The sequence below is a fragment of the Haemaphysalis longicornis genome, unplaced genomic scaffold, assembly GCF_048455015.1.
Source record: "Haemaphysalis longicornis isolate Haplotype H1 unplaced genomic scaffold, Haemaphysalis longicornis Haplotype H1 scaffold_6, whole genome shotgun sequence".
NCBI lineage: Eukaryota > Metazoa > Arthropoda > Arachnida > Ixodida > Ixodidae > Haemaphysalis > Haemaphysalis longicornis.
This window is the reverse complement of record NW_027526407.1, coordinates 57,402,080-57,426,888: the sequence shown is the minus strand read 5'-3', so window position 1 is coordinate 57,426,888 and position 24,809 is coordinate 57,402,080. Positions and strand designations below refer to the sequence as shown.

The window sequence follows — 24,809 nt, the reverse complement described above, 5'->3', positions numbered from 1 at the left end:
CCGTGTGGCGTAGTTGAGTGGCTGCGTGAGGTGCATAAGCTACTCTCAGTGTCCGCTGTAAGCTTCATTGCCAACAATGAAAGCCAACAATGAAAGCCAACAATGAAGCCAACAATGAAATTGCGGTGAACGACGACGCCGAGCATACGATTTGATTCAAAAGTTTGGTCTGCGTTGCGGTGTCATTCTGTGCAAGCATGACAGTTCGCATTCTATTGTCAAATTGCATCGACGTCGCTGACGTTTTATTTAAATTTTACTTTGTTTAAAACATGGACTGGTTACGAGAGTGCACTGCGGTACAGCTCAACCGATCGATTGCCTCAAATTGTGTTGCACACGAGGACTAGTTAACGGATTCCAACAACCTAAATGTGCAGAAAACTTGGTTACTGAAACAACGCCCACCCTGCATTGTCTGTGAGTCACGTAAAATCTCCACGGCACTGAGCGGTTGGAGAAAACACGTGTACTCTTGACAACGCATTAAAGGGACTCTGCAACACTTTCGATAAGCGCTTTCACTCTTTCCTTCGCGTCTGGAATCACTGCGAAAGCTATAGTTATCGCCAGCACGGAGCAGCACTGCGTGATTTGCTCGTCGCACCAGATACGCCTCCCATCTCTGCTTTGTCTTTGTGGCTTTTTTTTTTAAGTTGATATCGGAAAGCGTTCATTGCTGCAACTGAAGGAAAACCGGCCAACACCCGCTCCATGGCCCTAGTGACGTAATTTGAGCCGTCGAAAAACGTCAAGATTGGGAAAGAGAGAAAAAACTTTTGAGCGAGTTTGCAATTATCTGATGGGCATAGAGCAGTAATTTTTGGCTGAGGTACTTTGCGACCACCCAAAGTATGTACTCCGTGTGTTGGGTGACTACGTTCTGCAAGTATTTAAGATTTCAAAAAAAAAAGTTTAAAAAAGTGTTGCAGAGTCCCCTTAAGTTTCACTTCTCGGTTCGTTGGAACACAAACAAGGCAATGGCGTCCGCTCCGAACAGAGCATGCTCGCGTAGTACCGCACGGGTGGCCAGACATCCCGCCGTTATCCTCCGACGCATGCGATTAACAAATGCGCGCGCTTTCGACCAATCACAGCTCGGATTGGTAGCCGCGGCAACGCACGCCCAAACGTGCGGCGACCAATCAAAGCACGGCGCAGGTTCCGACTGTGGCTTCTTAAAAGGGAGTCCCGCTTCCTGACCAAACAGAGACCTCAAGGTTACGCACCAACACTTCTCGAGTACTTCGCGGAATATTCAGCGATAGTTCCTTCGTCGCCACCGACGCTCTATGGCTTGTGCTAAAACTACCCCTGTCGGCGAGTGCTGAGCAAGACGTTCTTCGAACCAGACCGCCACATTACCATCGGCGGATTCCCAGGAGGTGAGACGATGTGCGTTCTTATCTGTACAACCGCGGACAGGCTACCTCCCCCATGCCTTTCTGACATTCAACTTTGACGCAAAAGCTCGCCAGTTAAAACAAAGTTAAAAACGTGGCGCAAACTAGACGGGACAAGAGAGACAAGAAACACAGACTGTATCTGTGTTTCTTGTCTCTCTTGTCCCGTCTAGTTTGCGCCACGTTTTTAACTTTGTTTGAACTATGTACCAACTAGCTCAGCAACAAGTTTTGTTAAATCGCCAGTTAAGCCTAACTTGCGTGTGTCGAGTTCTAAGATAACCAGAACAAATACTGAAACCCCGCTACATACGATAGTTGCGAACGCTATTCCACTGCTTTGTTGGCCCTAGTCAAACCACTTGTGCGCAAAACAAGTGTAACGTTTTGTCCATAAACGCTTCTCTTATGCAATTCTCACCCATGGAAAATAATTTAAAGAGCCAACAAAACAAATTGCCTGCACTGTGTAGACGTCCGCAAGTGGATATGTCTGTTTGTCTGTCCCCATGTCTTTGACTTGGCAGAGGTTAACGGCAGAGAAGAACAAAGTATGAGGTGAACGATCTTATAGCACTGCAGGCATGCGACACGCAGAAACTGGCCGAGGGCTTTTCATTAAACCCCAATTCGCGCAGGGCCATACACAGACGATTCAAAAGGAGCATTCGAATGAAAGAGATCCAGCTGATCTTCACCTGAAAATCTTGGCTAGTAGTTTCGATTGCGCCGCTTTAGGTGTTGCCAAATCAAGGATAAGTCTGCCTTATTGTAACTGGGTGCATTGAATGAGAAACTACAAAAGCCGTAGATACGTTACTTCAGGACGAAAAGTAATCCCTGCGTAGCGCCATCGGGATGACCGTGGTGCCGCCAGAGTCGAAATCTTGACAAAACAAGTCCGAGATTTAAGATCACAATGACTTTTAAATTGGGATTTTGATTTTGCATTTATCTGAGCTTGTTGGAGAATGTCATACGGAGTGGAAATTCGGTGTCTGACCAAGTGCTTTCACATGGAGCTTAGGTTGGCCAAACGGCATATCCTTGAAAGAATGCCAGCGGTGGCAATTGCACGCATAACAAAACTGCGTCATGGATTAGGGAACAAACTCGGATCGAAGGCATCCCAGCTGAAATTAAGCGCGAGAAGTGGGGTTGGTCGGGTCATGTAGAGCGAATGACCAAGTACTGGTGTATGTACAATTCGTCTAAACAAAGGCCTCCCAAGGGGTGTTAAAGAAAATTTTGAATGGACTAGGAAGACACGAGACTGGAGGGGTTGGAAATTTCTGGTAGAAACCTTCGTCCTGCAGCTGATACAAATAGGCTTTTGATGATGATGATTATGATGATAGATGAGTAGTTGCAAAGGGTTTCGGTAATGATCAGTAGCTGTGCATGGCACAACCACGTAACTTGATGCACTCCACGTCATCGGTTGCAGCAAGACTCGAGGGCAGGCATGACGCGGTGTTTGCTGAAGCGGTTTGTCAAACAGATGGGCAACTTCGTAACTGCACTAAATTGCTCCAGAGTAATCTCACGGATTGTTTGGAGAGCTGTAGAAGCCAGCCACTGGCTCAACCGGCAGGCGTTGTAGGGGAACTTTGAATAGTTGGATGCAAGGTCACAACTGTGGCTGCAATGTTCCAACTGCGGCCTTGGTCTGAAGGAGCCCGCCCTGTTCTCCAACGAACAGGCAAGCAGCCGGCGTACAGACCGCCTGATTATGATGATGATGATAACGACGACGACGGTGGTGGGGAGGGGGGGGGATGGTAGTGGTGGGGATTGCAATGGAAGTTGCTGGTTGTTGGGCGCTAGCGGACAAGTAGGCTATAATTTCTTCCGCAAAATATCTCCTCCATGTAATTGTAGTAGAAGGCATTTTATACAGGGTGTCCCGGCTATGATGCACCGAGATTTTAAAAAAGCAGTGGCGTTGCTCGAAGAAAACTTAGTGCATAACGTTTGCAGTATTGTGGAGAAGTAAACAGTATTTTTTTGTTAATAAGGCTTAATTATTAATTTGGAATTAATTATCTAACTCAATAGGTACTCTCGTAATCATTAAAGTGGCAATGCGGTACTTGTAGGTGCCCACGAGGGCCATCTAACTGCGGTATTTTCAGCGATGAACTATTCGCGTACTCATTTATTCTGATAGATAAAGAAACCCGCAGAATAAGAAAAATACCACGTGACGGCGCTCTCGCCCGCCTCATAAAGCAGCGCCCACAAATAAGCTAATTGAAAGCAACTGCTCTGCCTCTCACACGTCCGAAAAGACGGCGCACCCCTACAGTTTCATACTAATATACGCTAGAGGAAACACTGGCGCGGCAATCATTCAACCACCACGAGGCTGATTGTGTGACGTAGACTCGTGATTTTCGAACTTGGCGGTTGTTATGTACACTTGGCTTCTGATTTTTCTGCGCCATCAGTTTCGATTTCGGCGTCGAAAGCGTCGAGGGCTCGTCCCGGTGCAGAATGCTGTTAGCGCATGATTCCAGTTGCTGCAATGATCAATTACTGCTCGGCTGGAACTAAGTGGATGCTGAAAGCAGTAGCATCACCGTGTAGCCCCTATACTAGAACTAGTCATGTAACTAGTCATGTTCTACAGCATTTCTGAAAACGCACGCGAAATCGAGATTCCGCACAAAGTATAGACGGTACGAGCACGCTGTTCCATTCTTTTCCCGTTAATGGCGAAGCTTGAGAGAACAATACGAGCTCTGTAGCGGCTAAGCCAAATAAAAAACCTTTGCTAGCAGTAAGTAAATGTGTACAGCCGTCTAATTTTTATTTACAAAACAATATCGCGGGAGCTTCATGCGGCGGGTGGGTCATCATCAAGTTGCTCGTGGTCTTATCGCGGTAGAAAGCGGCGAAACAAGCGAGGGTATAGGCCGCATGCACAGAAAGATCCCGCCAATGCAACCGTCATCTGCTAGGCCACGCTTTTCCGCCGGTAATCAGCTGCCCGTAATTATTGGCGCGAACAAGGCGCGCGCACCATCGCTAGCTGTCACCGCCCGTAACCATGCAAACTTGTGGAATACAGTGCAGCCGCCCGCCATCGCTGACTCGCACGCAAAAACACACACGCTTCGCCGCCTAATCGACCTAATCGTCGGCTCCGCTAAGCTCAACCGTGTATACACTTTACAAATATCTTTCCATCGGATAGAAGACTTCTTCTAAACCTCAATATAGAATTAACAGGAGGAACAACTTGTTTTCGCGATTAATAATTTATGCACTAATCAGCGATAGTTATGAATTTTGTATTAAAAAAATACTTTGAGTCAAGTCAAGATAACGGCTGGGTCAAGCCAAGTTCGTAAATCACGCATCCTCCAGGCATGGCCGCCTCCTTAAAGGTTGAAGCCGCCATTCGGCGGCTGGCATAGACACTAGCGCCACTGTCTCCTCTAGCGTATAGTATGAAACTCTAAGGGCGAACTATCTTGATAAGGCATGCAAAGCATGCAGGAGCAGCAACAGCAAGTTTCGCGGGGCGCGTGTGGCAGATAACGCACAAGCTCGGTCGCGATTTCATCTTTCTTTTCTTTTCTTTTATTTTCTTTATTTCATTCTGGCTAACTCAGAAGCAGCCTATTTGGAGGTATTGCTTTACGAGGCGGGCGGGAGCGCCGTGACGTGGTATTTTTCATGTTCCGAGGGGTTTCTCCATCGATCAGAATAAATGAGTAGGAAATTAGTTTGTCGCTAAAAATACCGCAGCTAGATTGCTCTCGTGCGTAGACCTAGAAGTGTCTTATTGACGCTGCAATAATTAGGCGAGCACTTCTCGAGTTAGATAATAATTACAATGAATTAATTAAGTCCTATGAACGAAACAATTACTGTCCGCTTCTCCACAGTACTGCAAATATGCACAAGGTTTTGTTCGGGCAACGCCAGTACTTTTTTTTAAGTGTTGGTGCATGATAGCTGGGGCACCCTGTATACAGCCGCACATAACGTATATACGGGCCACATATTATTAGGCTTGCCAATTAGTGATGTGATAGGGTAGCGTATCGGGGTTTCGCACCAATTTTGTCGTCAAATGCGCTGTATATGGTCAATTCGAATGAATATGTGGCCTCAGTTTCTTCCACGTACATGCAAGAGTGAGAAATATATTGTGGATATTGCCGACATACATTAAAAGAGCGATCTATAACACGCGGTTACTGCTATAGGGTAAAGCCCGCTTTTATCGAACACGGATACATGGAATTATTGCCTATATCGAAGCCTTGTATAATTCTGGTAAAAATTACATGCATTTAAAACTTTTTATATCGAACGCGATTTTGCTCACAATGGATATATCGAACTCTCCCGCGCGGGATTTTTCGCTCTCCTTTGCCATGCGGCAGCACATCGGCGCGCAGTGGTGGCGCGGGTGTCGTTTGCAACTCCCGCGCGATCTCGGGCGCGTCCAAACCGGCCGTGGCAGAGTGGACCAGCTCCGCGCAGTGCATACCGTTGGAGCCGAAAGCGTCACATTGGGCGCTGCGGGCTGCGGTGTCACCGAACTTCATGTGCGCGCCACTCGCTGCCCGCACTTTATCGGTTCGCTGGGTTCGCCGTTATTCGCTTGTGTCCATGCTTGTCTCCGCTCTGCCGAAGACGCCGAGGACTCCGTACCGCTTCCGAGCACGAGCGAAGGCGTCGCTGCCGTGGCCCTGCTACGGCGATACTGCAGTGTCATTGAGGGCAGCAGTCTTGTGCTTGTCGACTGTTTAGATACCGTGGAGCAAGCAGTCGATCACCAGCAACGCGTTGTGCTCCAAGAAGCAGGCTACACTCACGCAGTTCTTCCGCCCCAATAAATGATTGTTTTCTTTCCGAGAAACTGTCGTATCAATGGTGAACTGCAGGGTGGTAAGAGCTCAGCGTTAGTTCGCGACTCCGTCGGCAAGATTGCTCTCATATAAGTTTTTTTTTTGCTTCACTTTCTATATCGAATTTTTGCTATATCGAACTATTTTACACTACTCGCGCTGTTCGATATAAGTGGGCTTTACTGTACACGGAAAAGGCTAGCCAACTATGTCATCCGCTACTAACATGTATGTAAAAGATTAGCCGTACATTCTGTTATGTTTTCTTGTGCATAGATAGTTCATATGTAACTAATGGCAACCTACGTGGACGTGTACGAAAGTGTTCGTACTTCAGCACTCATCAAAATCGTCTTGTAGAAATTTCTACAAAACATTTGCTGTCATTAAACCGTATGCAGGTAATACAGACTTAAATATGATATTTTGGGGCGCAACCGGTAAAAATTCGGAGTTATTCCACTGTACGAAGGAATATTACCAGCGGAGTTGTTCGTGGGTACTGTCGACTGGAAAAATTCCCGGCGTCCGAAACTGCAGAACTAGAAAAGGCCCCTTTGTTCGTGGACACTGTGGAGAACTTGATCCTGGTCAGTGCTGTGAGTAGCCACTATAGACACAGATAACATCCTTCCTCAAAAAAATAGGAACGCCGGCCTGTTTTGTCAAATGAACTTTGGTCTGTTGTAATTTCCCATTTCATGCTCCGGTTCATTAAAGGCGCCATGGAGAGAAAATACAACTTCGTTTAATTTCAAAGAACAAGGATTCGGTATCTCACTCAGCTCCATTACAGCCACAAAAGATGTTTTTTTAACGAAAAAAAGCAAGAAGTATTTAAAAACTTTCATATTTTGAGCCACAGTGACGTGTTATGAGCAAGAATGACGTCATACGGGCCAACAATAAAACACAACTTTCAGTGCGTTAACTGCACGTTAGCATTCAAGTTATGCGGTCAAATGGAACTAGAGGCCCCATTACAGACGGCCAGTCATGTGTCGTCACGACAGGTCAGTTAGGCGGCCGCCAATCGCACAAACAAGGTTCTGTGGCGTCATAGAAAAGTTTCGAGAAATTGGCTAGGGGGTCGCGACTGCTTCACACGTTTTCTTCAATATCTCCGTTATTTGTTCGAAGATTGCGATGATATTGGTATCATTGTTATCGGGACTAAGCAGCCTTTGTAATAAACCAAGCTTATGTTTTTTGTTCATGGCTGCTTTAAGCTTGAAATGCCACAAGGAGAAAGAGAAGGGTAACCTTGCTTATAGTAAGATAATGCATTCTTCTATCAAGTGTTTTTGCGGCCGCCAGATTACCGATTGGTTTGAACCGTTTTTAAGCTCTACTGCTACAACGAATATTGGATATAACGAACTAAATTACTCTCCCCATACTACTTCGTTATAACGAGGTTCGACCTAATGGGTTTTAGCGTCAAAACATCGAGCGATTGCTTCCTTTAGAATGTGTGTAACATTGCGGGACCAACTCATCACCCCCAATTAACCGAAAATTTTAATTAAGGGGCTCCAAATTATAGAGAGCCCGACTGTAATTGACTGGCCACCAACTCCCGCTCCAACATCGCCGCCGCGCCGGGAAAGCGTTAAGCGGGATTATGAGTAGGCTTCACTGTGAAGCACGCAATGTGGGAAAGCGAGCTTACAAAGACCAGGTTACAAGCAAGGCAGATAGAAACGAATTAATGGAGAGTTGCTGTTATTGTAATCCTTTATTTCAAAGGGAAGGCCATGCGGCCATATTAAGGGAGGAGGGGAAGAGAAAAAAAAAAGGAAGCTGAAACGTCGTTAGAGATGTGCAGCGCAGAGAAATTAGAAACCAGACAGGAAAATTTCTACGGTAATTCCAAGGGCAGTGTTTAACTTTTTGAGGCTAGAATAGGTAGCTTGAGAGGATTATTTTTGGCATACAGTGTAAGAGCGACAACTGCAAATTTAGTACTTCAGGTCGGACCTGTGTTGTGCCGGAGTTCCCGCACAAGCGCCATTCGGTCGAGGCAGTTGCGCAGACGCAGGAACAATCGCAATAAAAAACCGAAGTTAAGGAAGCAATGAATAACTTAGGAAAGTACAAAAATAAAGAATTACGCACGTTTAAAACAAAATTTAACGTTAAATTGTCAATTTGAATAATTCGTTTGTTTTTTAGATAGTACGTGCGGTGGCCGCGGTGGCGCCATCCACGATCCAAAGCAGGGGGGTTCAGGTGCGGGCCGATTTTTGAGGCGGAGTTTCGCAACTGGCTGTCATGGAAGAGTTCTGTGCGAACCAACAACAACGCGACAAAAATAGACTGCTCCAAATCGTCTGCTCCGAGAAGCCGCGGCTCATAGCTCTGCCGTGCTTGCGTGGCGTCACATCCGGGTGTTTGCTTTTAGCCAATCAGGGCTTGCTCAAAATGGGCACTTTTGAAACAGACACAAAACGGACAAAACACGAGAATACCACCCCTGGGCTATGAAAAACGGCTACGGAATATGCTTTTCCACAGTCATTCGAAGTGAGGCGGATGTTTTCATTGTTAACAAGCAATATCTGCCTCCAGCATTGCACCGACACCAGGCATTACTTCCATTCAGGTCGGTGCATGCAACCCGAAAGTCAATCAATTTTAATTCATTCATTTCTTCCCTCCCTGTTTCTTCTTCAGCTTCCGGGCTCCCTTTGAAAGCTGAACAGCGATGTTGCTGCAGTGGACGGCCCTCTGGCTCAGCCTTTGCGCGGTCTGCCCGCGACTCGCAGCGGCTGAAGCAGACGGACCCGACTGGAACGAGATCTTCACCAACCGGTAACGCCCGCCATCTTTCCGCTCTGAGAGCGACAAAGGAAAAGTTCTCCCCGGCCTTTCTGTTCCAGCAAGGAAGTGATGCTACAGATTATGATAGCGTGTCCGTAATGTCGAAACATTTATTTAGTAAACTATGATAACTCGTCACACCTTAATGGACACATTCATATGGAAAGTTACTGTTGCATGACCCCTGAGATTAAAACTATATAACTATCGTATACCAATACAGCAAGACGTATGAATTCATAAGAAATGTTCCTAACAGCCTAGCTTACTCATTTGGTAAACACTTCAGTAACGAAATAAAAAATAAACAAGGAGCCCGTTTTAGTTTAGCTAGTTTGCTCTAGATGGAACTCGCGGTCTTGTCATTGAATCTGCTAAAGCTCAGAATAGACCCTTATAGATTACGTTCTTGAACATTAAAGGGGCATATAACAGCGTAAACTGCTGTGGAGGGTGCTGAAACTCCAGGGCTTAGATGACGAGTTAACGAGTTATAAAGATAATACGGTGGACTATTCGAAAGGCAGACATTCGCACAGCAGGTCACCACCCATCGAGGACTGAAACAGGGATGCCCTTTGAGCCCAATACTATTTACACTTTACATGGTTATAATCTACATGGTAGGGTTGGAAAAGAAACTGGAAGAAAGTCAGTTAGGGTTCGCGTATTCCGGGATTCTTATACGCAGACGACATTGTTCTTTTAGCTGATAACCAGAGAGATATGCAATGGCTCATAAATAGTAGTGGTCAGGAAGCCAAAGACATCGGGTTAAATTTTAGCACTGAAAAATCGGCAGTAATGATTTTCAATGACACTAGCACTGATGCAGTGTCAATAAAGCATGGCGAATTATCCAGAGTCAAGGAATATAAATATTTGGGAGTGTGGATAAACGAAGGGGACAACTACTTAAGAACTCACGAGGAGCAACTTAAGGGTAAGGGAAAGCGAAACGCAGCTATAATGAAGCATAGAGCTCTGCGGGGGTTTAACATATATGAAACAGTGATAGGAATATGGAAAGGAGTAATGGCTCCACGCCTCACATTTGAGAATGCAGTACGCTGCTTAAAATCAAACGCTCTATCGTGCCTTGAAGTGCACCAGATAATTGTAGGCCGTTTGGCCTTAGGAGCGCATGGTAAAAGAACTAACGAACCAGTGCAGAAAGATGTGGGCTTGGCGTCGTTTGAAGCTCGAGAAGGTCAGAGTAAAAATGTTTTAAGGGATAACTGAGCATTGAGGCCGTGTAGGTGGACAGCTAAAGATTTTAGGTACCTACACATAAAAAGCGTGGACATGCAGTGGCTAAGGAAGACTAGAAGGCTAACGATGAAATAAAGGAAGAACAGTGGAAAATGAAAAACAGCCAAGGTAACCAAAAAGAAGCAAGGCAGATAGAAACAAATAGATGGAGAGGAAAAATGGAAGCTAGAATGTCATTAGAGATGTAACAGCGAAGAGAACTAAGACACCAAAAAGAAAAATTTCTATGATAATTTCAAGGGAAGTGCTTTACTTTTTGAGGCTAGAGCAGGTTGGTTGCGAACTAAGAGCTTTGTGGGGAAGTATACACAAAATGACCGGGGTAATTGGAGATTAATGGGAGAGGCCTTTGCTCTGCAGAGGGCGTAGATAGGCTGGTGGTGGTGATGATGATGATGACGACGACGACGATGATGATGATGATTATGATTACGATACACAAAATGATGGGGTTCGCGTGGTCTGGGGAAAGGAACAGAAACTATGCGGCGCATAGTGTTGGAATGTGAGTGCATCCATCCAAATCTACATGAGAAGCCCGAGGGTTTTAAGGGTAGCACAGAGCGAGTTAATTAACTTCAAGGCTGTCGAGACGACTGACAGACGATTAGAATGCTGGTGGACGAAAAGTAGAGAGGGGAAAATTGCCTGGGAGTCTGGGACATCTACTGCCTGTAACAGAAAAAGTATTTTGAGCCTGCCCTAAGACCAGCGCTAGAATTAAAAGAACAGTACAAAACAAATATATATTAGTTTCTTTGGCAAGATGACACGTCATTACCCCGTCACAAGGGGATACCAGTATAAATAAATCAATCAACCAATCAATCAATAAAAAATATAATAATTATAATTATTTATTATTTTAATTAATAATGAAATATAATTAATTGATCATGCAGTCAGTCGGCAAGCAAGCAAGCGACAATTTGATATTCTATTTCTGTACAGATGGTATGTGTTTTTAAAACAAGCAAACTAGGCCGTTACGAATATTTTATGGGTCTGTTACACTTCATAAATATGAGCGTGATGGTGTGTAGGCCCGCGGATCATCGACCCATACTAATGTGATCAGGTGAGACCAGAAATTAGGAAGGAGGGTGTTTTTAAGAGAGAAATTTGGAGGGAGTTTTTAAGTGACCTTCCTTGATGTGCACGAAGTCCAACACATATCGCTCCGGGTCTGTAAGAGATTTCTCAGGCGTTAGAGTTTTCTCATTTGTGCGGCACGCAAATGTTCTGGTCCTGCAGTATCTAAAACAACAAAATCTGAAAACGCGCCCCACAGAAAAAAAAAAAAAAAATGCGCCCAACGTGGGGCTCGAACCCACGACCCTGAGATTAAGAGTCTCATGCTCTACCGACTGAGCTAGCCGGGCGGACGAGGACTGGCATGAAATAAGACGGGTTTACTAGCGCAAGAATTCATATTTAGTTGGCACGGTGTTTTTTTGATTGTATCCATTTGGCAGAAGTGATTGATTGCCGAAAAAGAAACACATTTTGTGCAGTTAAGTTAGTTTCAGTGTCACTCCTACAACCTGAACAGCGTTAGCGCACGAGTGTCCGCTTAGCGTGACGTAAACTGCGTCTCTCTCTTACGGGAAATACGTGCGTTGAGCTCTGCGTTGAGTTTCTCCGAAAAACTTCACTCCCCTTTAAGTTTTGTCGAGGCTCTCTTACGCAGTCGCTAACGAAACAAGGTAACCAGCTTTAGAATTTGCCGCAAACGACGCACTTGCGTCCCTTCAGTACGCAGGAATGTCCGAAGATGGCGCTAGCATCTCATACACGACGAATATAGCCGCTTCCTTGCTCGCAATTCATAACTGCTACATTTCCCCAGTTGAACAAAAAAAGGACGCGTACACCGATAGCAGGTTTAAGATAACCAGGTTACTCTGACCCTACTTGTAAAAGATGTAATTTCACTGCTGAGCTGATCTGAGTACTAGGAGGCAGCGCTGATCGTGCTTAGTGAATCGCTGAACTGCCAGTGATTATTCGAAAAAGACACGCGGAGGGAGGAGGGGGGTAGAGGTCAACAAATTTTGAAACGTGCCGAGAAATACACCGGACAACGCGTAAACAATATATCATTACGTTGTACAAAGCCAAAAAGAAAAAAAAAACTTGTTCCGACACCGGGAATCGAACCCGGGCCTCCTGGGTGAGAGCCAGGTATCCTAACCACTAGACCATGCCGGAGAACGGAGTTGGAGGCAGTTTGTGATATACACATTCGTGTTTATAGGCGTATGAGTTGTCTGCATTTGGTGGTCGGGCGTTTGAGCATTTCGCAGTCGTTGCGGAGTTTGTATTTGCAGTCACATCACCCTTTTGTGTACGAATTGCGCGCATGTAAAAAGCTACACTCAGCACGTCCTCTGAGTGTCACTGTAAAGAGCAAAAACAGTTTGTGTCGCTAGCGACACAAACGCACCTACGAGAACGTCTGCGCTGCATGCTAGCTTTCTTGTGGCTTCTGTGATATTCTACGCTATTTTCCCTCAATGATAATGCTGCTACGATTCTCTGCGCGACGAACAAGAGTGAAGTTACCAGCGCAGGTGTTCAGTCGCCGTCCCGATCGTGTCTCGTTCCGTTTTTTTTGTTGTTGTTTTTACTCGTGCGAGGCGCCGATTTCGGTGTTGAACAATGCAAACACACTGAAGTGTTTAGACTGTTTTCACGATATAAAGAGGGGACATTTAAAATCATTTTGCGGAATATTTACGCTGCCTATGGTCACGGGCATCATGGCCAAGGGCATTTTGTTTCGTCGTTTAGCAGCGCGCAGCCAAAGTGCCATTCGAGGAGACCGAATGACAACAATTGGGCACTGGCTCGGTTTATTGCCCAATTAAGACAATTGGAAATTATCGTTCGTTCGCAAAGGAAAACCCCACAGACTTGCGCAAATTCGACGTCTGCTCTTAACACGGTCAGCTACAATGCCGACAACAATAACAATGATTTATTAATGTGTACCCCAAGTTAATGCCGTAGTTGTTTATTGCGTTGTGTTTCTTATTACTTCTACTTCTTCTTCCTTCTTTTTTTCTGGAATACGCCCTTCCCCCCCTTCCCCCCACACCATTGGTTCGATGTGCCTGGATTGCTGAATGAGCTCATGGCTAGTTCCGTCTGAAATGAAAAAAGTCGGGCCCCATTCTCAACATTATGGACATTCCGTGAGTTCGCCGTGTTGTTTTAAGGCAACCGACTAGCAATGTGTGCACGTAAAAGTCCAATGAAAAGCCGCTTTACTTGACGCTTAGCTTACAAAACTCACCGCGAAGGTACCTGATAGCGCACTCAATATATTTTAAAACACTTTTACGTATTCGAAAAGTAAACTGACGATTCGACACAATTAGAATAGACATTTGTGGTTAAAATTAACGTTAATACCCTCCCCGCCCCCTACAAGGTGATGTAGTAACGCTGGTCGAAATTCGGGCAAACGAGATGCATTAAAGGGGCACTGACACAAAAATTTTGTATCTTGTTTTTTTTTGTTGCGATAAGTAGCTAGTGACCTACTTATAACCTGTAGAAACCTCATTTGCTTCAGCGTGCGACGGTTGTTTAATTAGAGGCATTTTCAATGCGGCCAGTCGCAGTTTCGGTTTCAGCGAGTGCCGCGAAACGATGGATTTTGTGGATTTTGTGTGAACAAAGCTGACCACGTGACCGTCGGAGGGATATCACAGAGCAGAGCCGCCGTAGCACTGTCGAATCCGCATCGACGGCAGTTTCTGCGAATGCCCCCACGTACTGATCTCGTGAGGCGCTTAATTAAAAAGCGACCGTGGATGTGACGCAGGCGCTGCGAGTGCAAATGCTACCGCTGCTAAAGAACGACGCGCGACGCTCGAGACGGTGGGTGGCAAGACGCGCGCTGGGAGCTGCCGGCCGGTCTGCCTACAGGTCCGCCTACAGATGTGTTCGGCTCAGCACTGCGGCGGATATTCGAGTGCCGCTCTCGTAAGCGGTGCAGATGACAATTTTCAAGGCAACCAGCCATCGCATCATTAACTCCTTTCTCATGTAAGCCACCATGGTCGGGACTTGGGGACAATTTCGTGCAGCGGTAACAAGCTATCACTCGAGGTACCTGCGCCGGCCTGGGCCACTTCGCGGCCGTGGCTGCCGCCTGCACAGCGACCGTGCGGCTAGCTCAGTGAGCTTTTCGTGCCTCCGGCGCGTTTTCGCATCCAATGGTAATAACAGTAATAGAAACAGAGTGCCTGGAATCGCTGTAGAACTTTGGTCGCGGCCAGCTGTCCGATTAGCTGACGAAATCACGGCGCCTCCGCCGCCAACGATCGGGTCGTTCGTTCTCGAGAGCAGAAGCTCCGCCCTCCGGCCCTTCGATTGGAGCGGCGAGCCGGGCGAACCGGCAAAAAACGCCGGTAGTGCGGAAGCGGCAAACACAAACTCGTGACGTGTTCGGATGTTGTTTATTTACAATTGCGCGTGGTCCTCTGCTGGCTGCTCGGTTGCGTTTCGCACACTTCAAAGTTGATTTTAAATATGTTCTAGGCTGTATTCGCCGCTGATATTTTGCAGACGATGTATATGTGTTCCCACCAATCTATCTCCGAAGTTATCTCGCCTTCAAAATTTTGTGTCAGTGCCCCTTTAACTGAAAAATATCTAGGGTTGCCAATCCGCCTTTTTCATTGCGGTGTGCTGCCACCTAGTGTGCCTAGCGGAAGTTGAGGCGGTAGGGTTTGCCGGCGTTACCTCCGGATGCGTTCTCGTTGTATGCACGGCGATCCCACATTACGGCGAGGAGCAGCCGAAGTTTTTCTTCAGTGTTGGTGTTATAACGCCTTAAGATGACAGCCCCTGGTCATCACATAATACCAGGCGGCTTCTTATCACTGAATGAGGGCTGGCAGAGAAATCTCGGACAGATCCGTGTGCCGTCCGAGTAGCAGGGCGAGCACTACTTGGAGTCGCCTGGCATGAAGTGCGATCGCCAGCTCAACAAAGGCCGGCAGTTCGCAAAATGCCTTTAAGCGCTGGACATTGGTACACGCGATTCGCATGCGACTGATCGTTACGACTGTCGCCCCGACTAGTCGTACGCGTGAATTTGAGACGGCCCGATGCGCGCATGAGATGCGTCCGTCGCTCCGCCCACTGCTTTTGCTCCATGGTCAACTACGATGATCGCTGAGCTGAATTTGTAGATTCTGCGCGTTTGGTCGCAAGAAATGGATAAAGCAAGCAATCGTGAAGCGTTTTCTGCCTTCGGAAACAGTCCGCGCACACGCCGGCCGCGTCTGCCAGCTCGGCACACTCAGCGGCTCGAACTGGCGCAGACCACGGTAGCAACCGCGCTTGCCGCTGCTCTTCTGAATCAATCTGTTTGCTAAAAAGAAGTTACACATGCGAGAAAGTAGGTGTTAGTGTGGTGAAAAATTGTGCTAAGGATTGTTGTCAGGGCTTATTTTAAAAGCGGCGATCAGACAACTGCCGCGATGCAAGCCTACGCCACGGTGTAAGAATAGTGGCCTACGCTGACCGGTCGCCGCGGCGCGCGGTGCGCCGAGCGGCCCAGAGATGGCGATACCTGCGCGGAAGCATCGAAATAGGCTACGCAGATGTCTCGGTCACCGATCGCTCAAACGGCAGTTATAGCTTAAATAGAGTTCATCATGTGAGTAGGGGGATGATAGTGTAGTGAAAAGTTGTGTTGCGGATTGTCATTCGCAGTTGCACAGATAGCGGCGATCAAATATCCGCCAGGATGCTAAGCCCAAAGTTCCCATCACCCGAGCCGACGCGAGCGACGCAAGCCGCCGTAGCCGATCGCGTGCGGCCGACGGGAAGCGATAGAAGCCGACACGGCGACACCGTTCCCTTTTCGGCACTCCGAGTTACAGCGGAACGCAGCACAAGTTGTGGGCATTGTTCCGCGCACAACGAGCACACTCCAAAAATCAAACGATGTAAATACAACCACGACCCCTTCCCGCTTGTGCGGGAGCTGTGGGGAATGTAGGCTCCCTAGTGGGGAATGTCGTCTGCTGCCCCTACCAGACTGCTTAGGGACTTGGCCGCTAGGGGATTGCGCATGCGCAGTGGGGTTGTGAAAGAGGCGGATTGCCCGGTTTTGGACCGGCCCGACCGGTTTTTTAAACAGCGGGCCGGTGGCCGCTCCATACTGAAAACCGGCCGTCATTGCCCGATTTTTTGTCACTCGTACCGTGATTATCTCCGTTTTTGCGTTTTATAAGCGTCAATTCAACAACGAAGATGATAAATATCTGTCCGGAAACTACGCAAAGACACGCGAACGGAGAAAATACGTGGCCGAGCGCGCTACCTGAGATGGAGGGGGACCTAAGGGAGGAACAAAACGACAAAATGCTGCCGCCGCGGTCAGCAATTGCAGTTAATTGTCAGTGAAGCTCATACAGAGCAATAACCAAGCTCTCAATCATTTTCAGTACAAACGTACGTTATGTTGATCTCTCTCTAATAAAACGCTAGAATTAATGGCACTGCATGTCAGAATCATGACGTCTTTTTTTCAACCCAAATTAAACATTCTATCGATTTGATTGAATTGGATTTGGATTGGATTGGATTAAATTGGGTTGTATTGGATTGGACTGAAAATCCAATTCAGTTGGAGTACTTGTGTGTAGAGAATTGGGTCTGCACATTCGCCGGTCTGCGTATTCTAGAGGACTGACGTCAAAGCCGCGGCAGACGCACTGGCGCCGGCGCGTGCCCAGCTGTGCGCCTCCTTTGCGCAGCAGCCAAGTCTGACGGTGCGCTGGGGCCGCTTGATAGCCGTTTCGCGTGGCTGGACTGGACTGGACTGGATTGGATTGGAAATCGTTTTATGATCAGTAAGCATGGTAATCAGCAATTTTAGACAACCAGGAAACCTAAGAACAACCCGCTGAACCTTAGCTCACGCTACTGATATCCTGGCACAGCCGAGCTAAGCCAATGATAATTTTTTCACCTTAAGAGTGAACTCCACATGCTGACCCTCTGTGGCATTCCTCACGGGAGAAGCGAGAGCGGAGGAGGAGCGCGTGAGAGGCGAGGAAGTTACGCGGCAGGGGCGGAAGCAAACTACCCGTCTTCTGACGACATTCACAGTGAAGCAAGCAGTTTCGCGACTAACTTTTTATCTATGCTGCTCAGCACGAGGACGCGGGTTCGATTGCCGGCCGAGGCGTCCGCTTTTGTGGTGGAGGCGAAAAGCGAAAACTCCCGTGTGTTCTACATTTCGGCGCACGCTACAGATCCCCAGGTGGTCAAAGATTAATCCGCAGCCCTCCAATGAGGCGTGCCTCATCGCCTGCGTAGCGTCGGCGCGTAAAACACTACAATCAATGAATCATCTTTTTACCCGCTGTACCACCCCAAGTGCGTGGCCGTACCCGGTTATCTTATCTGCTGTGTTCAAAACGGAGCACCCTTTTGCTGCTGTGGTATGCTGTACCGGCCGATCTTGTTTTATAGGAAAAGGGTGTCACTAAGAACTTCAATGTTCTTGATTGATCGACAATTTTGTCGATGCAATTGAGGGATTCTAGAAAGAATAAGCGGTCTGAGATGAATGCATGCAGAGCGAACACTGCGGCATAATTGCTTAACGCGCCAACGCTACACAGGTGATGAGGCGCGCCGTAGTGGAGGGCTCCGCAATAATTTTGAGCGCCTGGAGATATTTAACGTGCGCCGAAATCTCGAACACACGGGCGTTTTTACTTTTTGCCTCCATCAGAAAAGCGGCCGCCGTGGCCGGGAATCGAACCCGCGACCTTGTGCTTAGCAGCGCAAGGCCTTAGCCACTGAGCCACCGCGGCGGGTAGGGCCCGATATATGGCGCACGGCCGCTCGACGAATGCGGGAGATGCGACTTCTGCGGCGGCTGCCGCCTCCTGTGTGCTCTACGCGTTGATTCTGGCGCGGCGGACAATCTTGGAGGTGCGCCGCGTTTGGTTACGATGAACGGTTAGAGGTCCCAGCTGGCTGGGAGTGGCTGTCCGGTCACGGCTGCTCGATGGAAACAAGCTTGTTTCCATCGAGCGGCAGTGGTTCGGTCATGGACGAGAAGTGTGGAAACTGGCGCCGCGGGCCGCGATCGTAGAAGGTTGTCCCGGGCTCTTGAACGTGTTTTCGCGGGTTCTGAGTGTTTGTTGCATGCGTTTTGTTTGCTTTTGATCTTTTCCTTTTGTTTTTCTGGTGACAGAGAGTGACCAGCGTTTGAGGTTTACGGGGGGCGTTGCCCGCCGCAGTTTACGCACGGATGTGGCAGAGAAACCAACACACAAAACACAAGTTAGCCTGAATGGGAGTTTCTTGGCTGGGATACGTCTTTTAAACTCCTCACGACAGGCGGCCTGCTCCCACGTGTGGTAGTATGATGGTGGAAAAACTGCCAGTTTACACCGGGGCCACAAGCCGTCGTAAATAAGCGCATTTACCACGGTTGTACCTCTTCACAAAACGCAGTATCTGGCTGTGATTACTGCGTTTGTCCTAATGGGAGTATTAAAAACTCCCACGCCACCTCCATTTCCTTCTCCTCCTCCTTCACCCCTTCCTCCTCTACGCGTCCTTACAAAATGGCTGCCAGTTGGTGTCGTGTGTCGTGTGAGCTCCAGCGTCCCCGAACATTTATTGCCAGTGTGAACTTGCGGCCGGACGAACGGATGTGAAGTGCTTCCCAACAACCGAAGCTCGTTGCGAACATTGTGGAACCAGCCTGGACTGACGTGCGACGGACTGCAACGTCGCCTCCGAGTCACCGACCTTCGAGCCGACGGAATACGCCAGCGAGCCGACGCGAGGCCTAAATTCAGTGATCGCTGAGAGTGGCTCGTTAAAAACAACGCGGTTGTGCCTCTGCGAGGTGGTTGAAGGTAAGATTTTCACGTTTTTTATTCTACGCAACATTTTGGGAGACTTGTGCCCCTTCTAGCGTCAAATAAACTCAACGTGTTTCCCGCGCCACTGCACGGGCGATTCTCCGCCACTCGAGGTGAGCGTTGTGCTTGAAAGACGGCACCATGCCCGGAACGTCATTGGGGAGGCCAAACGGTGTGAACGCAATGCGTATTTGCGCGGGTCTCGAGCAGAACACTCACTCATTCACACTCGCAAGCAGAATGAAAACTGTCCGAACTCTGGACGGCTGTTAGGTGTTTTTGTTAGGCTGTGTCTGTGGCTTACTGGCAAGCGAGGGTGAAGTTGGCCGGTCAAACGTCGCCGGGCGGCCGCTTTTCCTGAGAAGTAGGTGTGGTGCCAGCCGCGCCTGCTACGAGGAGGGTGACTGCCGCGTGCCGCCGGCGATTAATTGCATTCACTGGAAAGGGAGAAGGTCGGGGCCCCGTGGGAGCTCTCCGTACGCTAGGCGCGTGTAACTATAACCAGCAAACGCCATTCGAGGGAGCATTCTGTAGAGTCGACAGACGACTGCTTATTTTATTTTTTTTTTTTGAAGGGGGGCACGCGCAGGTGTCACACCGACCGAAATTTTTCCTTAACTTTCGGTGAGGGGAGAGAGGGGCAGTGCGGGGGGTAAAACCTGAAGCTCGTTCCCAGAACACTACACGCAAGGAAAAGAGGGAAAGGAAGCATTTTGAGAAGTTGGTCGCCACAGGGGTCGCGCACCTTTTTGAACAGCAGAACACTTCGTTTTGACGAACTAGTGAGCGCGCAGGTGTCTCGGACAGAAGTGCAATTTTGCGTAGCTTTAAACAAACATTCAGATATTCGGAAAGTTGGACACAAGAGTGACAAGTGCAGCGTCTTTACAGTGCCGTTTCTTTTTTTTTTTTTCAGGTCAGATGCCCAATATGCCTCTGTATTTGTTACCGCAGATTTAAAGCGTTTTGCTATCCCTCTAATGAATGTGCTGCTGTGGCTTCCAGGGGAATTCGCGAGGGGGTGCAGCAACGTCAGCGTTTGGGAGGCTGGTGCAAGCAAACAGCGCATCGACGACATGCTGACCTCATTGTTTGCAAATGGCTTAAATTTGTTTCGTTGAGGAGTGTTGTAGATAAAGCTCTTTCCAAGATACCTTGTGTTCTCGATGTAGGTGTTTTGTTGATTCTGTGTTTTTATTGTCTTATTAACGTGTTCGCACGTATATCGTATTCATGTAATTTTTATGCAATAAATTGACTGTGCAGAAAACAAACTTTTCACGTTTCGCCACTCAACGTTTGAAGCGGAAAAAGACTAGAAATTACGTGATCCCCAACGAAAAATAAAAATGCGCCTGTGCCCTTATTAAGAACTCCCAAATGCAGTAATAAATTCCACTGCAGCGCATATATATGAAGCGCACAAAAACACACACAAAAAAACCTCGAATGCAGGTCAACACTGCTCCCAATGCGCCCCCTGAAAACTCCCAGTTGGAGGAAACAATACACTCCCAATGGTACCCCTGGAAACTCCCATTGTAGTGGCAGTAAAATGAAACTCCCATATGCTACTGAAAAAACTGCCGAAATAATGGGAGTAATGCGAAACTCCCATTGGAAGGAGTTTTGAAAACTCCGAATTGGTACTGAGTTATGACACAAGCCATTTACTCCCATTCCGGCTTATTTGTGCTCTGTGTGAATGAGATCGACAATTGATGCTGATTGCCATGTGTGTATTGGGCGGAGCCTAAATAACCGATTAAAACCACGAGACACGAGATCTCGGGGTCGGATCCTCAGTGTTTAAAGATCCTCAGTGTTTAAAGTGTTTAAAGTGTCCTCAGCGTTTCTGATGGAGGCAAAAAGTAAAAACGCCCGTGTGTTCGAGATTTCGGCGCACGTTAAATATCTCCAGGCGCTCAAAATTATTGCGGAGCCCTCCACTACGGCGCGCCACACGTTTTTCAACTTTTTTTTGAAATCTTAAATGCTTGTAGAATGTAGTCACCCAACACCCCCCCTACTTAGATTACGGGGTCGCAAAGTACCTCAGCCAAAAATTACTGCTCTATGCCCATGTAAACTCGCTCAGAAGATGTTTCTCTCTTTCCCGGTCATGACGTTCTTCGACAGCTCGAATTACGTCCCATGGTAGCGGCTGTTAAGGCCATGGTAGCGGCTGTTGGCCGGTTTTCCTTCAGTTGCAGCAATGAACGCTTTTCGATAGCAACTTTAAAAAACAGCCACAAAAACAAAGGAGAAATGGAATGCGTATGTGGTGCGACGAGCAAATCACGCAGTGCCGGTCCGTGCTGGCGATAACTATAGCTTTCGCAGTGCTTCCAGACACGAAGGCAAGAGTGAAAGCGCTTATTAAAAGTGTTGCAGGGTCCCTTTAATGTGCTATGCACGGCCATTGCATTGCCGGGCTAGCCGGGTTCGGCTAGGAAGGATCCCTTTACCTGGGGAGTCTTAGGCCAGAGTCCGTCGCTAACGGGGGTGCCGCGTGCGTAAAGGTGTAGCTGACTAAGACTTTATTTCATACTTCGTTAACTCTACCTTCAGTGTGTAAATATTCTGTATATGTCTTCTGTTTAAATATACAGTTGTAAGAACCCTCACCAACTATCGTCATCGTGTCAACAGTGCCGCACCATCAGGCAGCAAGGCAGATCAGATCATCAAGAAAGCTTCTGCCTATCACCTCAATATCGGCGAGGCATGAAAACATCAGAGAAGCACAACGATCTACCATTTACTAAGAGCATACACAAGACCGCGATACCGCCTTCGGGCGTGAGTTCCGGTGAACTCTCGCCAGCAAGCGGCGGCAATGCCGATTCAGTTTTCTCACTTAATCGCCTCGTCATCGATATTTTTGCCTACTTCACCGCCCACCACAAGAATGACGGCGCCAGAGATGTACTTATCAAAGAAGCGGCCCTCTCCCTCTCAAAAGACAACTCTTCTCTCAGTTATATAACCGAAGAAATAAATACAACGACAGCGCTTTGATTAAAGACACCAACCTTTGCTGTCTTCGGCTGGTGAGAGGAAGGCGTACTTTTCACGTAAAATGACGACGTCGAGTGGTGACAGCGCACACACACACCGGGAGTACGGCACAGTTTTCTGACTTCTAGCTGAGCACTGTGTTATAACCAACCAGGATTATCCGCTGCAAGGAATTATCTCGCTGTCCTTCAAACAGGCTCTAGAAGGTCACACAAAAAGTTCCAAAACGAGCGGCGTAGCCTCGAGTTGCCGCCACCATTCGTACTGCGCAGGGCGGTACCACTTTAGAAGCGTGGCATACATAATCCTGCCGCGAAGAAAAATAGCGCCATTTCCGGAGGAACAGCTAGGCGAAGCTGTCCATACTCTTCGCCTAATTGTGTGACTCGCGCACGCAGACGTGTCGCTATGCGTGCGCTTTCAAGCGATGCACGTATTCGACACGACTACGATTCTGTTAGAAATTAGGCGGCAAAATAAAAACGCGAACATCGCACCCCGCGATCCCGGAAAGAATGTGCGGAAGTATCCAGAATCGCTGGTGGAAGGCACGAAGATGCTGAAACAAACAGGCGAACGTAGAAACTGCACTTTGACGTCGTTGCGAAGCAACAGCAAATGACTCGGCTGTAGCTGTAAGAAGACGCATGATAAAGAAGGAGGAGGGAAGTAAGCGAGACTACAACGGGGCGTCTAGCCACGGAAGTAAGCGAGCGCCTTTCTATCAGCCTGTTTGATAACGAGATAGCAGATAATCGTTACTAGAGCGCTCTGGGGCATAAATGCATGACTTTATTACTCTGAGGACAACTAAAGACACCCCGCAACACTTTTGATAAACGCTTTCACTCTTTCCTTCGCGTCTGGAAGCACTGCGAAAGCTATAGTCATCCCCAGCACGTAGCGGCACGGCGTGATTTGCTTGTCGCCCCAGATACGCCTTCCGTTTCTGCTTTGTTTTTGTGGCTCTATTTTTAAAGTTGCTATCGAAAATCGTTCATTTCTCCAGCTGAAGGAAAACCGGCCAACAGCCGCTAAATGGCCTGTGACGTAAATCGGGCGGTCGAAGAGCTTCAAGACCGGGAAAAACAGAAAAATCTTTTGAGCGAGTTTCCAAGTTATTTGATGAACACAGAGCAACAATCTTTGGCTGAGGTACTTCGCGACTCCCTAATCTAAGTACTGGGTGTGTTGGGTGACTACGTTCTGCAAGCATTTAAGACTTAAAGAAAAGTTGAAAAAGGTGTTGCAGGGTCCCTTTAAAATACGTACAGCGCTCAGGTTAAATTAGAACAAAGATTACGCCAACCACACTGTTAAATACACGCAAAGCTTGATGTAAGTACTTGGAAACAGTAAGTATCTGGTGACAGAACTTTGAAGTGCGCTTGGTTGGAAGGAAAATTGCGAGAGGTCGACATCCACGAGAAGAATACGAAAGAAAAGTGGTTGGTTTTAATTGCATCCTCATCGTGCAGCTGTTCCGGCCATTTCACATTCAATACTGACAGTGTCGTAAAAGGGCTGACTTCTTGCCCATTCCAAGCCCCTTTTGGAAGTCGGTACCCTGGAAAAATATGTTTCATGTCCCAGCGAATGGGGACAACTTTTTGAGGACAAGGACAGCGCCTGATTGTCGGATAATGTGACACAAACAGCCATCGCTGGGAAAAGTCGGATATATAGTGAGCCATTAAATTCGCCGAGAAAGTAGCTTATTCCAGAATATGTACGGTCTTTGTCAAAATTTTTTCGGCCGCGTCTAAGGTTTCCTTATCCTAGTATGGTTGAAATATTTTGGGCCAGTAAAAAGGCACAGTGGTTTTCTTAGCTATCTGGCTTAAAACTTTTCAGTTTCGGTCGAGGGGTAAGATCCTGGGTTGAATTGTTTGCGGACTATAAATTCCTTAACATGGCCCAGAAACTTCTGCGAGGACTGTACATCTTGTACTTAAGCGTACTGATGGACATCCGGTTATACACACCCGTTTGCTTTACTTTATATACTTTATAAATTACTTTATACTCTACTTATACTTTACATATGCAGTTGAACCTCGATTTAACGAAGTCGCCGTCACCGGGATCCGCGAATTAGTTCGTCAAATCGGGAACTTCGTAAAATCGAGAGAACAATCCATTTCGTTTGAAAGAACGACAACTTCATTGCCTAGTGAAAAAACTCGTGACTTTCGCCTGCGCACGCTTCGTGAGCAGAGGAAGCACACACTTCTCGTAGCTGGCCAGTGAAGTTACAGCGTCCTCGGCACCCTCGTGGGCCCCAGCAAACCGCCTCAGAAGGGCGACGGCGTCCATCACCTGGCTTGGTGTGGGCACGGCAGCTTCGATAGAATCCGGATCGTTCGCATCTTCAGACTCCTCTTGTGCGCCGGAAACAAGCTGCACTATCTCCTCGTCGTCGAGAACTTCTGTTGTGTCAGTGTGCGCGTCTGCGTTCACAAAGTCGTCGAAGTTCTGATCTGCGGCCACCTCGTCACGCAGACGAA

At 47.7% G+C, this 24,809-nt stretch overlaps 2 protein-coding genes and 2 non-coding genes across 8 annotated transcripts in view; 1 reads left to right on the top strand and 3 right to left on the bottom strand.

Moving 5' to 3' along the window:
- Positions 1-22,778, bottom strand: part of LOC144142747 (uncharacterized) — a 140,361-nt gene extending 117,583 nt beyond the window's left edge. For 4 of the 5 annotated variants that reach the window (XM_077674433.1, XM_077674436.1, XM_077674434.1 and 1 more), the window contains exon 1: positions 22,317-22,778. The gene's annotated coding sequence lies outside the window, so the exon portion shown is untranslated. The remainder of the gene's footprint in view (positions 1-22,316) is intronic. The other variant, XM_077674438.1, reaches the window with a different exon arrangement.
- The window catches only part of Ilp7 (Insulin-like peptide 7), a 28,790-nt gene continuing 5,200 nt past the window's right edge, over positions 1,220-24,809 (top strand). Inside the window, exons 1-2 of the mRNA XM_077674440.1 lie at positions 1,220-1,385; positions 8,948-9,085. Of these exons, the coding sequence (XP_077530566.1) occupies positions 8,979-9,085 (107 nt within the window). The 5' untranslated portion in view covers positions 1,220-1,385; positions 8,948-8,978. The remainder of the gene's footprint in view (positions 1,386-8,947; positions 9,086-24,809) is intronic.
- On the bottom strand, positions 11,676-11,748 carry Trnak-cuu (transfer RNA lysine (anticodon CUU)). Its single transcript has one exon. It is a non-coding gene; the product is annotated as a tRNA-Lys (tRNA).
- Positions 12,506-12,577, bottom strand: Trnae-cuc (transfer RNA glutamic acid (anticodon CUC)). The gene has a single exon. It is a non-coding gene; the product is annotated as a tRNA-Glu (tRNA).